A 17,093-nucleotide genomic window follows, 5' to 3' on the forward strand; every position below is an offset into this window, starting at 1 on the left:
GTTATCGTGTGTTTATACATTGTACTTTTATAGTCAAAGTGTTTATATGAGTCTTGAGATTGCCATTCAGTTCAAATCTCAGTGGTTTTCATGAGTAGATAGTGATTTTGGTGCAATATGCAATGGTCTTTTTATGGTAATTACTACAAGGTTTATCATTCCTCGGTATACCAATTTATTATAAGTCTCAAAGTTTTACCAGGTCACAAATAGTGAGGGTTAAGTTCTCAAGTGGGTTACGTTAACGTAATAATTGTTTTAAAAATTATCAATACTGCTTCATCTGTCCTAAAATCACTGACATACATGTAATGGCGACTACTAAGGGTAAAAGTGTGGCTGCTGAGCCAGCAACGCTTGAATTCCTATTGGAAAGGAGGCGCATCAATCGGCAGAGATACACCAAGTTGGAGAAATCCTTGTTCCGATATTATGATGATGTTCTTCCAGCATTAGACGATGATGACCGTTCACCCGAGAATGAGATTAAAGTGAGGGCAGCCATGTCTGCCAGAGAACAGTTGAAGTCAGCCTACATGGACTTGCAAGATACTCAAGACCAAGTGGATTATCACAGAGATAACGAGGAGAGGCTGAACGCTATGTCTGACGACCAGAGGAGAAGAGAAGATAAAGATGAGCAAGACTATAGAGAGAGGTACTTCAACTGTGATGCCAAGATCCAGAGGTTGGAGAAAGACTGGTTCAGGCCGACAAAGGAGAGGAGTGAGAGTGAAGGCAAAGGATCCCATCATAGTAGCCAGAGCAACATTGAAGTGTTAACAAAGGGTTTAGCAGAGGCTTTTAAATCCATGAACAATGGAATATCAGGAGAGCAGCTCACAACCATCTTGTCAACTTTGACCAAGAAGAAGAGAGAGCTACCCATACCAAAATTTAGCGGCGACCCGCATTTCTTCGATCAATGGCGAGAGCTGTTAGAAGCGGAGTTGGCGAAGCCAGGTTATTCGGAGGTGGAAAAGACGCACTTTACCATTACATTACTAGAGGGCGAGTGTAGAAAGTTAGTAGCGGGTATGAAAGATCCTGATTACCAAGACATCCTCCAAGTTTTAGAAAGCAAGTATGGTGACGTTGAGAGTTGTGTGCAGAAGGCTGTAATCGAGATAGCCAACATGGAGGCACCGAGCTCCCTTGCACTAAAAGACATGGAGCCATTCTGCCATAAGCTTGTGTCAGCATGGAATTATATTTTAAAGAAAACCGAGGCTCTATGTGAACTAGACGAAACAAGTTGGATTTTCACGGCATTGGTCAGGCCCAAAATTCCCAAAACACTGTTGCGAAAGTGGGATGGCGAAAAGCTGAAGGCAAAAACAAAGTCGACTTTGCCTCTGAAATTTCCCGACTTACTGGAAAGGCTACTCGACGCCCTGCAAGTTACCCGAAGGACGGAAATGGAGGGGGGAAAGCGACCAACCACAAGTAGTAGTACTTCACACTCACAGAAACCAGAGAAAAAACATACTAGTACTAGTTATGGCAAGCCAAGTGCATATGCATTGAATGTCAATGCTACAAGTAACCCTAAAGCTGGACAATCAAAACAGAAGACGCAGAGTCGAACTCCCAAGTGCCCTGTATGCCAAGAAGCACATCTACTTTATCAGTGCCAGACCTTCAAAGCCATGAGTGTCAGTGATCGCATAGACAAGGTCAAGAGTTTAAAACTTTGTTTTAACTGCTTTGCTTCGCATTATGTCAAAGACTGTAATTCAAGACACTGTCAGAGATGTGGGAAGAAACATCATACCTTGATCCATTATGATCGTGAGCCAGAGCTACCGGAAGAAGAGCAAGTACAAGGTCTACGTCAAAAAACGGAATTTCCCAAGAGTGTAGGACTTGTCAAGGCCATTACAGGTCCAAAGGAGATATTGATGCAATCCACTCTAGCAAGAATCGAATCACGAGGAGCAATTTCAGTAGCGAGAATCTTATTTGATACAGGCAGCGGTGTATCATTCATAAGTAACAAGATGGCAAGAAAACTGGACTTGCGAGGACCCAAGGTTGAGGCAGAATTTTCACTAGCCGGTGGTAACCAGATGAGATTGAAAACAGAGAGAGTTAAGTTTCATCTATCAAGCGCTATTCCTAATTGGAAAGGTGAGGAATTTGAGATAGAGGCCTACACAGTTCATCAGCCTAGCATGGACCTCAACTGCGTGAGAGTAGATTTGTCAAAGCTGCAACACTTACAGGGATTGCAGATAGCAGACACATACCCCCGTGAATCGGCTGAAATTGATGTTATGTTGGGGCTAGAGGATACCACAAACATCTTACTGCCTGTTAGAAAAACTGGACCACCAGGAATGCCAACTGCCACAAAGAGTCATTTTGGATGGGTACTTTCAGGTATCTGCCCAGTAGAGGAGCCAAACCAACGACATGGAAAGATTGGTATGGTAAACACGTGTCATAGAGTTTCCTTGGAGAATGAAACTGACTTTGCAGCCAGACATTGGGACCTAGAACACTTGGGAATATTACCTAATGAGGTCAAGCACCAAGCCACAGAATTGGAGACTGATGCATTGCAGCAGCATCTTGATAATACCAAACTCGTAGATGGTCATTACGTCACAGGTTTGATTCGCCATCCGGACTGGAAGGACAAGTCTTTAGAATCAAATCGAACCTTAGCAGAGAAACGTCTCGAGGGGTTGGAAAGAAGATTACAGAGGGACCCAGACTTGGGAAAGGCCTACCAAGAACAGATCCAAGAGTTAGTTGATAAAGGGCGTGCCGAGAAAGTTGAGGAATTGGAGAAACAAGCGCAAGCAATATGGTACTTGCCTCATCACCCTGTTGTTAGAATGGATAAATCAACCACAAAGGTGCGTGTTGTGTTTGACGGCTCCGCCAAAGGACCAGAGGGGGTGTCACTAAATGACACATTGTTGAGTGGACCAGCACTGCAGCCCGACCCACTTGCCATACTTTTGCGTTTCAGAAAACATAAAGTAGCGCTTGTAGCAGATATAGAGAAAATGTTTCTTCAAATCGGCATGCAAACTGGAGATCAAGATCTACAGAGATTCTTATGGCGTGACATGGACACTAGTAAAAGACCTGATGTTTACAGGCTGAAAACAGTAACATTTGGTCTGAAATCATCTCCATTTTCGAGTATCAAAACTGTAGTGGACCATGCACTCACACAGACAAAGGAATACCCAAAGGCTACTGAGGAAATAACAGAAAATATTTTCGTGGATGATGTACTGTCTGGAGAAGACAATACCACAGCAGCAGCAAGCTTAGCAGTAGACATGAAAACAGTCTTGAAATCTGGAGGATTCCCACTCAGGAAATTTGTGTCCAACAAACCAGAAGCTTTGGCTGGATTAGAGGAGTCAGATCTTGCCTGTGGTATAGTAGTCGTCACTGAGGAACAATTTACTACAAAAACGTTGGGGATCAAGTACATTCCTAAAGAGGACGTACTAATGTTTTCCTTTTGCGAGAGGATGGAAAATGTACCCTGTGAAACTCGTAGGACTGTGTTACAACAACTTCATCGAATTTACGACCCGATGGGTTTGTTAGCACCGTTCACTTTGGTAGCCAAGCGGCTATTCCAACAGTCCTGGATGGATCGTACTGACTGGGATGAGAAGTTATCTGATGAACTTAATCAGAACTGGGTACGTTGGAAGGAGCAAGTTTCTGATCTGGATCAGATAAAGGTCCAGCGATGTATAGTTCCTGAGAGCTTCACTCAACCTAGATTCACACTGCATGGTTTCGGTGATGCGTGTGTAGCAGCATATGGAGGAGTAGTTTACGTCAGGGTTGAGGACTTGCCAACAGGGAGAGTGCACACAGCTGTACTGTGCTCTAAAACTAGAGTGTCACCACTTGGAAAGAAGAGAAGCTTACCAGAGCTAGAGCTCATGGCTGCGCTAATCACAGCACGCTTGGTAAACTACGTTCAACGTGAAATCAAGTTGGAAATAGAGGATGTACACTGCTGGACTGACTCACAAGTAGTACTTGCCTGGATTAGCAAACCTGCCTACACTTGGCAGACGTTCGTTGCCAATCGCGTGAGTGAGATACAGAATCTAGTACCACCTAGGAAGTGGAGTCATTTGCCAGGGAAAATTAACCCCGCTGATCTATGCTCGAGAGGATGTTCTGCTGAAAGCTTAGTTAACTCGCAACTCTGGTGGGAAGGGCCAGACTTCCTAAGAAAAGAAGAAGAAAGTTGGCCAAAACAGCGAATTGACACAGCTGAACTGGAATTGGCTGAACAGAAGAAAAAACCCAAGACTTTCTCAGCACTGCAAGTCAAAGAGAAAACAACTGACCAAACCAAAAGTGAGCAGCTGAAACTAGTGGAGAAATATGAGAGTTACCACAAGTTTCTGAGAGTGATGAATAGAGTCCGAAGCTTAAAGTACCGAGTGAGGACAGGAGATGGGCAACATGTTCGAGAAGAAAATGCAATCTTGACTCTCACTGATCAAAGAGAAGAGGAGTTGTATTGGTTACGTTGGGCTCAAGAACAAGCATTTTCAGTGGAAATTCATGCAGTACAGAATAATCTTTCGATTCCTGCAAATAGCCGCTTGAAACAGCTTGATCCGATATGGGATGAGAAACTGAAGTTACTCCGTGTTGGGGGGAGACTACACAAAGCACTACTGCCAGATGAGCTTAAAAACCCCATCATATTGCCTAATCACAATAGATTTGTGGAAATGTTGATAATCCACTATCACATCATCTTTGGACACACAGGAGTTGTTCAAACCTTGTCTAACTTGAGAAGCAAATACTGGTTAGTATGTGGCCGGCAGGAAGTTCGCAGAGTCCTACCATGTAAGAAATGTAGAAGTGCCAGAAAATTAGAGCAGAAAATGGCGCCGTTGCCAGAGGAAAGGGTTAATATATCGCCACCATTTACCAACATTGGAGTGAACTATGCTGGACCACTCTATGTTAGAGAAGTACATGTCAGTGGAAAACATGGAGCTGGAAGCAACAAGGCTTACATCCTCATATTCACATGTATGGCCACCAGGGCAGTGCATTTAGAGCTGACAGCAAATTTGACAACAGAGGAGTTCCTACAAGCATTGAGACGAATGATGAATCGGCGTGGAAAGTGTTGTACCATCTACTCCGATAATGCAAAAACATTTGAGAGTGCAGCTTCATTGCTTTACCGTTTGTTCCACAACAATGCGAGAATCAAGGATAAACTCAGACTGGAAGGAATCGAGTGGAAGTTCATAACTCCTAGGGCTCCATGGCATGGAGGATTTTATGAACGACTTGTTGGAAGTGTAAAACGAGCTCTCTCAAAGATTCTCAGAAAGGCCAGCCTGACATTTACCGAGCTTCAGACCGTGCTCACTGATGCAGAAGCTCAAATCAATTCTCGACCCTTATCGGATATCTCGGCTGACAAGGAGGATCCTCTTCCATTAACCCCTGGTCACTTGATCATAGGAAGAAATCTGCAGTTGCTGCCATCTGTATACAAGCCAGAGTTGTCACTTGAAAGGAGATGGGCCTATCAACAGAGGATATCCAAACAGTTTTGGAAAAGGTGGACAAGTGAATACCTTGTGGAATTACAGCGCCGTTCAAAATGGACAGAGATACGAGATAATCTGCAAGAGGGAGACATCGTTCTAGTGGCGGAGGACAACATCAGAAAACTAGATTGGGCACTAGGACGTGTGATGGCCACACACCCAGGAAGAGACGGGTTGGTTAGGTCAGTCACAGTGAAAACCAAGAGAGGATTGATGAGAAGGCCTATTCAGAAGTTGCGTTTGTTGGAACCCGCAGAATAGACATTTAATCCAGAGTGACATACAAGAATTGGAGTTGAGTTTTGGTTACTCAGTCGTAGTTGTCAGATACATGCATGTCAACTGATTGCCAAATCTCTATCAAGGGGTCAAAATTCTTAACATTTTGATTACATGTATTAGTATACTATTATTACTATTACTAGGTATATCATCATCAGAGTTTCTTACCAGAAGGTTGTAATTTACATTTCCCAGGTTGGTAAATGGGGGGAATACTCTTAGCATTAGATTTGTCTATGTGTATTTGAGTTATTTGACGGTATATTCTATAGGGTATAGAATTAGGTGTAGTTGTTTACTTATGTATGCTAGGTCTTGCATTTTGGAGCTATTGTGTTCAGCATACATTTCTCAGAATTAAGCCTTACGGCGGGTTAGGTTCATTGTGTTATTGAAAATCTCGCCTCCTCGATTTTCAGGGGGGAGTGTTGTGTATTTGGTTGAGACGGTTTATGTGTAACGACAACAACGAGCAATGGCGAGATATGAGAGCACGTGCGATGAATTTGTATTTTAGAATCCATAATAAATATACAGTCCCTACAGAACACAGCCGAATGTCGCCCTGTATTTCCCACTTACTCCAAACTTAAGTAGCTACAGAACAGTGTCTCAAAGACAATAGGTTGTTCTCTTCAAAGGGTGAGATATGCTGGATGAGGAGCTAGCTATTCAAGGTGTATCAAAGACAGTAGGTTGTTCTCTTCAAAGGGTGAGATATGCTGGATGAGGAGCTAGCTATTCAGGGTGTCTTAAAGACAGTAGGATGTTCTCTTCAAAGGCTGAGATATGCTGGATGAGGAGCTTGCTACTCAAGGTGTATCAAAGACAATAGGTTGTTCTCTTCAAAGGGTGAGATGTACTGGATGAGGAGCTAGCTATTCATGGTGTCTCAAAGATAGTAGGTTGTTCTCTTCAAAGGGTGAGATATGCTGGATGAGGAGCTAGCTATTCAAGGTGTATCAAAGACAATAGGTTGTTCTCTTCAAAGGGTGAGATGTACTGGATGAGGAGCTAGCTATTCATGGTGTTTCAAAGATAGTAGGTTGTTCTCTTCAAAGGGTGAGATATGCTGGATGAGCAGCTAGCTATTCAAGGTGTCTCAAAGACAGTAGGATGTTCTCTTCAAAGAGTGAGATGTACTGGATGAGGAGCTTGCTATTCAAGGTGTCTCAAAGACAATAGGTTGTTCTCTTCAAAGGGTGAGATATGTTGAATGAGGAGCTAGCTATTCAAGGTGTCTCAAAGACAGTAGGATGTTCTCTTCAAAGGGTAAGATGTACTGGATGAGGAGCTAGCTATTCAAGGTGTCTCAAAGACAGTAGGATGTTCTCTTCAAAGGGTGAGATATGCTGGATGAGGAGCTAGCTATTCAAGGTGTATCAAAGACAATAGGTTGTTCTCTTCAAAGGGTGAGATGTACTGGATGAGGAGCTTGCTGTTCAAGGTGTCTCAAAGACAATAGGTTGTTCTCTTCAAAGGGTGAGATGTACTGGATGAGGAGCTAGCTATTCAAGGTGTCTCAAAGACAATAGGATGTTCTCTTCAAAGGGTGAGATGTACTGGATGAGGAGCTAGCTATTCATGGTGTCTCAAAGACAATAGGTTGTTCTCTTCAAAGGGTGAGATGTACTGGATGAGGAGCTACCTATTCATGGTGTCTCAAAGATAGTAGGTTGTTCTCTTCAAAGGGTGAGATATGCTGGATGAGGAGCTAGCTATTCAAGGTGTATCAAAGACAATAGGTTGTTCTCTTCAAAGGGTGAGATGTACTGGATGAGGAGCTAGCTATTCATGGTGTCTCAAAGACAGTAGGTTGTTCTCTTCAAAGGGTGAGATATGCTGGATGAGGAGCTAGCTATTCAAGGTGTCTCAAAGACAGTAGGATGTTCTCTTCAAAGGGTGAGATATGCTGGATGAGGAGCTAGCTATTCAAGGTGTATCAAAGACAGTAGGATGTTCTCTTCAAAGGGTGAGATGTACTGGATGAGGAGCTTGCTATTCAAGGTGTCTCAAAGACAATAGGTTGTTCTCTTCAAAGGGTGAGATATGCTGGATGAGGAGCTAGCTATTCAAGGTGTCTCAAAGACAGTAATAATAATAATAATAATAATTTATTTGATTTAAAGTGCTAAAATAATGGTGCATACATTTTCTAAGCACTGTACATAATATTAGGATGTTCTCTTCAAAGGGTGAGATGTACTGGATGAGGAGCTTGCTATTCAAGGTTTCTCAAAGACAGTAGGATGTTCTCTTCAAAGGGTGAGATATGCTGGATGAGGAGCTAGCTATTCAAGGTGTCTCAAAGACAATAGGTTGTATTCTTCAAAGGGTGAGATATGCTGGATGAGGAGCTAGCTATTCAAGGTGTCTCAAAGACAGTAGGATGTTCTCTTCAAAGGGTGAGATATGCTGGATGAGGAGCTAGCTATTCAAGGTGTCTCAAAGACAGTAGGTTGTTCTCTTCAAAGGGTGAGATGTACTGGATGAGGATCTTGCTATTCAAGGTGTCTCAAAGACAGTAGGATGTTCTCTTCAAAGGGTGAGATATGCTGGATGAGGATCTTGCTATTCAAGGTGTCTCAAAGACAGTAGGATGTTCTCTTCAAAGGGTGAGATGTACTGGATGAGGATCTTGCTATTCAAGGTGTCTCAAAGACAATAGGTTGTTCTCTTCAAAGGGTGAGATGTACTGGATGAGGAGCTAGCTATTCAAGGTGTCTCAAAGACAATAGGATGTTCTCTTCAAAGGGTGAGATGTACTGGATGAGGAGCTAGCTATTCAAGGTGTTTCAAAGACAATAGGTTGTTCTCTTCAAAGGGTGAGATGTACTGGATGAGGAGCTAGTTATTCAAGATGTATCAAAGACACTAGGATGTTCTCTTCAAAGGGTGAGATGTACTGGATGAGGAGCTAGTTATTCAAGGTGTCTCAAAGACAATAGGTTGTTCTCTTCAAAGGGTGAAATGTACTGGATGAGGAGCTAGCTATTCAAGGTGTCTCAAAGACAATAGGATGTTCTCTTCAAAGGGTGAGATGTCCTGGATGAGGAGCTAGCTATTCAAGGTGTCTCAAAGACAGTAGGATGTTCTCTTCAAAGGGTGAGATGTACTGGATGAGGATCTTGCTATTCAAGGTGTCTCAAAGACAGTAGGATGTTCTCTTCAAAGGGCGAGATGTACTAGATGAGGATCTTGCTATTCAAGGTGTCTCAAAGACAGTAGGATGTTCTCTTCAAAGGGTGAGATGTACTGGATGAGGAGCTAGCTATTCAAGGTGTCTCAAAGACAGTAGGATGTTCTCTTCAAAGGGTGAGATGTACTGGATGAGGATCTTGCTATTCAAGGTGTCTCAAAGACAGTAGGATGTTCTCTTCAAAGGGCGAGATGTACTGGATGAGGATCTTGCTATTCAAGGTGTCTTAAAGACAGTAGGATGTTCTCTTCAAAGGCTGAGATATGCTGGATGAGGAGCTTGCTATTCAAGGTGTCTCAAAGACAATAGGTTGTTCTCTTCAAAGGGTGAGATGTACTGGATGAGGAGCTAGCTATTCAAGGTGTCTCAAAGACAATAGGATGTTCTCTTCAAAGGGTGAGATGTACTGGATGAGGAGCATGCTATTCAAGGTGTCTCAAAGACAATAGGTTGTTCTATTCAAAGGGTGAGATGTACTGGATGAGGATCTTGCTATTCAAGGTGTCTCAAAGACAGTAGGATGTTCTCTTCAAAGGGTGAGATGTACTGGATGAGGATCTTGCTATTCAAGGTGTCTCAAAGACAGTAGGATGTTCTCTTCAAAGGGTGAGATGTACTGGATGAGGATCTTGCTATTCAAGGTGTATCAAAGAGAGTAGGTTGTTCTCTTCAAAGGGTGAGATGTACTGGATGAGGAGCTAGCTATTCATGGTGTCTCAAAGACAGTAGGATGTTCTCTTCAAAGGGTGAGATGTACTGGATGAGGAGCTTGCTATTCAAGGTGTCTCAAAGACAATAGGTTGTTCTCTTCAAAGGGTGAGATGTACTGGATGAGGATCTTGCTATTCAAGGTGTCTCAAAGACAATAGGTTGTTCTCTTCAAAGGGTGAGATGTGCTGGATGAGGAGCTAGCTATTCAAGGTGTCTCAAAGACAATAGGTTGTTCTCTTCAAAGGGTGAGATATGCTGGATGAGGAGCTAGCTATTCAAGGTGTCTCAAAGACAGTAGGATGTTCTCTTCAAAGGGTGAGATGTACTGGATGAGGAGCTAGCTATTCAAGGTGTCTCAAAGACGGTAGGATGTTCTCTTCAAAGGGTGAGATGTACTGGATGAGGAGCTTGCTATTCAAGGTGTCTCAAAGACAATAGGTTGTTCTCTTCAAAGGGTGAGATATGCTGGATGAGGAGCTAGCTATTCAAGGTGTATCAAAGACAGTAGGTTGTTCTCTTCAAAGGGTGAGATATGCTGGATGAGGAGCTAGCTATTCAGGGTGTCTTAAAGACAGTAGGATGTTCTCTTCAAAGGCTGAGATATGCTGGATGAGGAGCTAGCTATTCATGGTGTCTCAAAGATAGTAGGTTGTTCTCTTCAAAGGGTGAGATATGCTGGATGAGGAGCTAGCTATTCAAGGTGTATCAAAGACAATAGGTTGTTCTCTTCAAAGGGTGAGATGTACTGGATGAGGAGCTAGCTATTCATGGTGTCTCAAAGATAGTAGGTTGTTCTCTTCAAAGGGTGAGATATGCTGGATGAGCAGCTAGCTATTCAAGGTGTCTCAAAGACAGTAGGATGTTCTCTTCAAAGAGTGAGATGTACTGGATGAGGAGCTTGCTATTCAAGGTGTCTCAAAGACAATAGGTTGTTCTCTTCAAAGGGTGAGATATGTTGAATGAGGAGCTAGCTATTCAAGGTGTCTCAAAGACAGTAGGATGTTCTCTTAAAAGGGTGAGATGTACTGGATGAGGAGCTAGCTATTCAAGGTGTCTCAAAGACAGTAGGATGTTCTCTTCAAAGGGTGAGATATGCTGGATGAGGAGCTAGCTATTCAAGGTGTATCAAAGACAATAGGTTGTTCTCTTCAAAGGGTGAGATGTACTGGATGAGGAGCTTGCTGTTCAAGGTGTCTCAAAGACAATAGCTTGTTCTCTTCAAAGGGTGAGATGTGCTGGATGAGGAGCTAGCTATTCAAGGTGTCTCAAAGACAATAGGTTGTTCTCTTCAAAGGGTGAGATGTGCTGGATGAGGAGCTAGCTATTCAAGGTGTCTCAAAGACAATAGGTTGTTCTCTTCAAAGGGTGAGATGTACCGGATGAGGAGCTTGCTATTCAAGGTGTCTCAAAGACAATAGGTTGTTCTCTTCAAAGGGTGAGATGTACTGGATGAGGAGCTTGCTATTCAAGGTGTCTCAAAGACAATAGGTTGTTCTCTTCAAAGGGTGAGATGTGCTGGATGAGGAGCTAGCTATTCAAGGTGTCTCAAAGACAATAGGTTGTTCTCTTCAAAGGGTGAGATATGCAGGATGAGGAGCTAGCTATTCAAGGTGTCTCAAAGAGAGTAGGATGTTCTCTTCAAAGGGTGAGATGTACTGGATGAGGAGCTTGCTATTCAAGGTGTCTCAAAGACAATAGGTTGTTCTCTTCAAAGGGTGAGATATGCTGGATGAGGAGCTAGCTATTCAAGGTGTATCAAAGACAGTAGGTTGTTCTCTTCAAAGGCTGAGATATGCTGGATGAGGAGCTAGCTATTCAAGGTGTCTCAAAGACAGTAGGATGTTCTCTTCAAAGGGTGAGATGTACTGGATGAGGAGCTAGCTATTCATGGTGTCTCAAAGACAATAGGTTGTTCTCTTCAAAGGCTGAGATATGCTGGATGAGGAGCTAGCTATTCAAGGTGTCTCAAAGACAGTAGGATGTTCTCTTCAAAGGGTGAGATGTACTGGATGAGGAGCTTGCTATTCAAGGTGTCTCAAAGACAGTAGGATGTTCTCTTCAAAAGGTGAGATGTACTGGATGAGGAGCCAGCTATTCAAGGTGTCTCAAAGACAGTAGGATGTCCTCTTCAAAGGGTGAAATGTACTGGATGAGGAGCTTGCTATTCGGTGTATCAAAGACAGTAGGATGCTCTCTTCAAAGGGTGAGGTGTACTGGATAAGGAGCTAGCTATTCAAGGTGTCTCAAAGACAATAGGTTGTTCTCTTCAAAAGGTGAGATGTACTGGAGGAGGAGCTAGCTATTCATGGTGTCTCAATGACAGTAGGTTGTTCTCTTCAAAGGATGAGATATGCTGGATGAGGAGCTAGCTATTCATGGTGTCTTAAAGACAGTAGGATGTTCTCTTCAAAGGGTGAGATGTCCTGGATGAGGAGCTAGCTATTTAAGGTGTCACAAAGACAGTAGGATGTTCTCTTCAAAGGGTGAGATGTACTGGATGAGGAGCTAGCTATTGAAGGTGTATCAAAGACAGTAGGATGTTCTCATGAAAGAATGAAATGTACTGGATGAGGAGCTAGCTATTCAAGGCGTCTCAAAAACAAAAGGTTGTCCTCTTCAAAGGATGAGATGTACTGAATGAAGAGCCTGCTATTCAAGGTGTATCAAAGACAGTAGGATTTTCTCATGAAAGAATGAAATGTACTGGATGAGGATCTAGCTATTCAAGGCGTCTCAAAGACAGTAGGATGTTCTCTTCGAAGGCCGAGATGCAATGGATGTGGAGCTCCCTATTCAGGTTGTCTCAAAGACAATAGGTTGTTCTCTCCAAAGGGTGAGATGTACTGGATGAGGAGCTAGCTATTGAAGGTGTATCAAAGACAGTAGGATGTTCTCTTCAAAGGGTGAGATATGCTGGATGAGGAGCTAGCTATTCAAAGTGTCTCAAAGACAGTAGGATGTTCTCTTCAAAGGGTGAGATGTACTGGATGAGGATCTTGCTATTCAAGGTGTCTCAAAGACAATAGGTTGTTCTCTTCAAAGGGTGAGATATGCTGGATGAGGAGCTAGCTATTCATGGTGTCTCAAAGACAGTAGGATGTTCTCTTCAAAGGCTGAGATATGCTGGATGAGGAGCTTGCATTTCAAGGTGTCTCAAAGACAGTAGGTTGTTCTCTTCAAAGGCTGAGATATGCTGGATGAGGAGCTAGCTATTCAAGGTGTCTCAAAGACAGTAGGATGTTCTCTTCAAAGGGTGAGATGTACTGGATGAGGAGCTAGCTATTCATGGTGTCTCAAAGACAATAGGTGGTTCTCTTCAAAGGCTGAGATATGCTGGATGAGGAGCTAGCTATTCAAGGTGTCTCAAAGACAGTAGGATGTTCTCTTCAAAAGGTGAGATGTACTGGATGAGGAGCTAGCTATTCAAGGTGTCTCAAAGACAGTAGGATGTTCTCTTCAAAAGGTGAGATGTACTGGATGAGGAGCTAGCTATTCAAGGTGTCTCAAAGACAGTAGGATGTCCTCTTCAAAGGGTGAGATGTACTGGATGAGGATCTTGCTATTCGGTGTATCAAAGACAGTAGGTTGTTCTCTTCAAAGGGTGATATGTGCTGGATGAGGATCTTGCTATTCAAGGTGTCTCAAAGACAATAGGTTGTTCTCTTCAAAGGGTGAGATATGCTGGATGAGGAGCTAGCTATTCATGGTGTCTCAAAGAGAGTAGGATGTTCTCTTCAAAGGCTGAGATATGCTGGATGAGGAGCTTGCTATTCATGGTGTCTCAAAGACAGTAGGATGTTCTCTTCAAAGGGTGAGATGTACTGGATGAGGAGCTAGCTATTCAAGGTGTCTCAAAGACAGTAGGATGTTCTCTTCAAAAGGTGAGATATGCTGGATGAGGAGCTAGCTATTCAAGGTGTCTCAAAGACAGTAGGATGTTCTCTTCAAAGGGTGAGATATGCTGGATGAGGAGCTAGCTATTCAAGGTGTATCAAAGACAGTAGGATGTTCTCTTCAAAGGGTGAGATGTACTGGATGAGGAGCTTGCTATTCAAGGTGTCTCAAAGACAATAGGTTGTTTTCTTCAAAGGGTGAGATATGCTGGATGAGGAGCTAGCTATTCAAGGTGTCTCAAAGACAGTAGGATGTTCTCTTCAAAGGGTGAGATGTACTGGATGAGGATCTTGCTATTCAAGGTGTCTCAAAGACAATAGGTTGTTCTCTTCAAAGGGTGAGATGTACTGGATGAGGAGCTAGCTATTCAAGGTGTCTCAAAGACAATAGGATGTTCTCTTCAAAGGGTGAGATGTACTGGATGAGGAGCTTGCTTTTCAAGGTGTCTCAAAGACAATAGGATGTTCTCTTCAAAGGGTGAGATATGCTGGATGAGGAGCTAGCTATTCATGGTGTCTCAAAGACAGTAGGATGTTCTCTTCAAAGGGTGAGATGTACTGGATGAGGATCTTGCTATTCAAGCTGTCTCAAAGACAGTAGGATGTTCTCTTCAAAGGGTGAGATGTACTGGATGAGGATCTTGCTATTCAAGGTGTATCAAAGAGAGTAGGTTGTTCTCTTCAAAGGGTGAGATGTACTGGATGAGGAGCTAGCTATTCATGGTGTCTCAATGACAGTAGGATGTTCTCTTCAAAGGGTGAGATGTACTGGATGAGGAGCTTGCTATTCAAGGTGTCTCAAAGACAATAGCTTGCTCTCTTCAAAGGGTGAGATGTACTGGATGAGGAGCTTGCTATTCAAGGTGTCTCAAAGACAATAGGTTGTTCTCTTCAAAGGGTGAGATATGCTGGATGAGGAGCTAGCTATTCAAGGTGTCTCAAAGACAGTAGGATGTTCTCTTCAAAGGGTGAGATGTACTGGATGAGGAGCTAGCTATTCAAGGTGTCTCAAAGACAGTAGGATGTTCTCTTCAAAGGGTGAGATGTACTGGATGAGGAGCTTGCTATTCAAGGTGTCTCAAAGACAATAGGTTGTTCTCTTCAAAGGGTGAGATATGCTGGATGAGGAGCTAGCTATTCAAGGTGTATCAAAGACAGTAGGTTGTTCTCTTCAAAGGGTGAGATAAGCTGAATGAGGAGCTAGCTATTCAAGGTGTCTTAAAGACAGTAGGATGTTCTCTTCAAAGGCTGAGATTTGCTGGATGAGGAGCTAGCTATTCAAGGTGTATCAAAGACAATAGGTTGTTCTCTTCAAAGGGTGAGATGTACTGGATGAGGAGCTAGCTATTCATGGTGTCTCAAAGATAGTAGGTTGTTCTCTTCAAAGGGTGAGATATGCTGGATGAGGAGCTAGCTATTCAAGGTGTATCAAAGACAATAGGTTGTTCTCTTCAAAGGGTGAGATGTACTGGATGAGGAGCTAGCTATTCATGGTGTCTCAAAGATAGTAGGTTGTTCTCTTCAAAGGGTGAGATATGCTGGATGAGGAGCTAGCTATTCAAGGTGTCTCAAAGACAGTAGGATGTTCTCTTCAAAGGGTGAGATATGCTGGATGAGGAGCTAGCTATTCAAGGTGTATCAAAGACAGTAGGATGTTCTCTTCAAAGGGTGAGATGTACTGGATGAGGAGCTAGCTATTCATGGTGTCTCAAAGACAGTAGGATGTTCTCTTCAAAGGGTGAGATATGCTGGATGAGGAGCTAGCTATTTAAGGTGTATCAAAGACACTAGGTTGTTCTCTTCAAAGGGTGAGATGTACTGGATGAGGAGCTTGCTATTCAAGGTGTCTCAAAGACAATAGCTTGTTCTCTTCAAAGGGTGAGATGTACTGGATGAGGATCTTGCTATTCAAGTTGTCTCAAAGACAATAGGTTGTTCTCTTCAAAGGGTGAGATGTGCTGGATGAGGAGCTAGCTATTCAAGGTGTCTCAAAGACAATAGGTTGTTCTCTTCAAAGGGTGAGATGTACTGGATGAGGAGCTTGCTATTCAAGGTGTCTCAAAGACAATAGGTTGTTCTCTTCAAAGGGTGAGATGTGCTGGATGAGGAGCTAGCTATTCAAGGTGTCTCAAAGACAATAGGTTGTTCTCTTCAAAGTGTGAGATGTACTGGATGAGGAGCTTGCTATTCAAGGTGTCTCAAAGACAATAGGTTGTTCTTTTCAAAGGGTGAGATATGCTGGATGAGGAGCTAGCTATTCAAGGTGTCTCAAAGACAGTAGGATGTTCTCTTCAAAGGGTGAGATGTACTGGATGAGGAGCTTGCTATTCAAGGTGTCTCAAAGACAATAGGTTGTTCTCTTCAAAGGGTGAGATATGCTGGATGAGGAGCTAGCTATTCAAGGTGTATCAAAGACAGTAGGTTGTTCTCTTCAAAGGGTGAGATGTACTGGATGAGGAGCTAGCTATTCATGGTGTCTCAAAGACAATAGGTTGTTCTCTTCAAAGGCTGAGATATGCTGGATGAGGAGCTAGCTATTCAAGGTGTCTCAAAGACAGTAGGATGTTCTCTTCAAAGGGTGAGATGTACTGGATGAGGAGCTTGCTATTCAAGGTGTCTCAAAGACAGTAGGATGTTCTCTTCAAAAGGTGAGATGTACTGGATGAGGAGCCAGCTATTCAAGGTGTCTCAAAGAGAGTAGGATGTCCTCTTCAAAGGGTGAGATGTACTGGATGAGGAGCTTGCTATTCGGTGTATCAAAGACAGTAGGATGCTCTCTTCAAAGGGTGAGGTGTACTGGATAAGGAGCTAGCTATTCATGGTGTCTCAAAGACAGTAGGTTGTTCTCTTCAAAGGATGAGATATGCTGGATGAGGAGCTAGCTATTCATGGTGTCTTAACGACAGTAGGATGTTCTCTTCAAAGGGTGAGATGTGCTGGATGAGGAGCTAGCTATTCAAGGTGTATCAAAGACAGTAGGATGTTCTCATGAAAGAATGAAATGTACTGGATGAGGAGCTAGCTATTCAAGGCGTCTCAAAAACAATAGGTTGTCCTCTTCAAAGGATGAGATGTACTGAATGAAGAGCCTGCTATTCAAGGTGTATCAAAGACAGTAGGATTTTCTCATGAAAGAATGAAATGTACTGGATGAGGATCTAGCTATTCAAGGCGTCTCAAAGACAGTAGGATGTTCTCTTCGAAGGCCGAGATGCAATGGATGTGGAGCTCCCTATTCAGGTTGTCTCAAAGACAATAGGTTGTTCTCTCCAAAGGGTGAGATGTACTGGATGAGGAGCTAGCTATTGAAGGTGTATCAAAGACAGTAGGATGTTCTCTTCAAAGGGTGAGATATGCTGGATGAGGAGCTAGCTATTCAAGGTGTCTCAAAGACAGTAGGATGTTCTCTTCAAAGGGTGAGATGTACTGGAT

At 43.0% G+C, this 17,093-nt stretch overlaps 1 protein-coding gene across 1 annotated transcript; it reads left to right on the top strand.

The window, feature by feature from the left end:
* Nucleotides 1-311: 311 nt before the first annotated feature.
* Nucleotides 312-5,837, top strand: LOC135497739 (uncharacterized). The gene has a single exon (XM_064787572.1). It carries the CDS (start codon nt 312-314, stop codon nt 5,835-5,837), a length of 5,526 nt encoding a protein of 1,841 aa, XP_064643642.1.
* Nucleotides 5,838-17,093: the final 11,256 nt, after the last annotated feature.

This window comes from Lineus longissimus, chromosome 13 (assembly GCF_910592395.1).
Source record: "Lineus longissimus chromosome 13, tnLinLong1.2, whole genome shotgun sequence".
NCBI classification, from domain to species: domain Eukaryota; kingdom Metazoa; phylum Nemertea; class Pilidiophora; order Heteronemertea; family Lineidae; genus Lineus; species Lineus longissimus.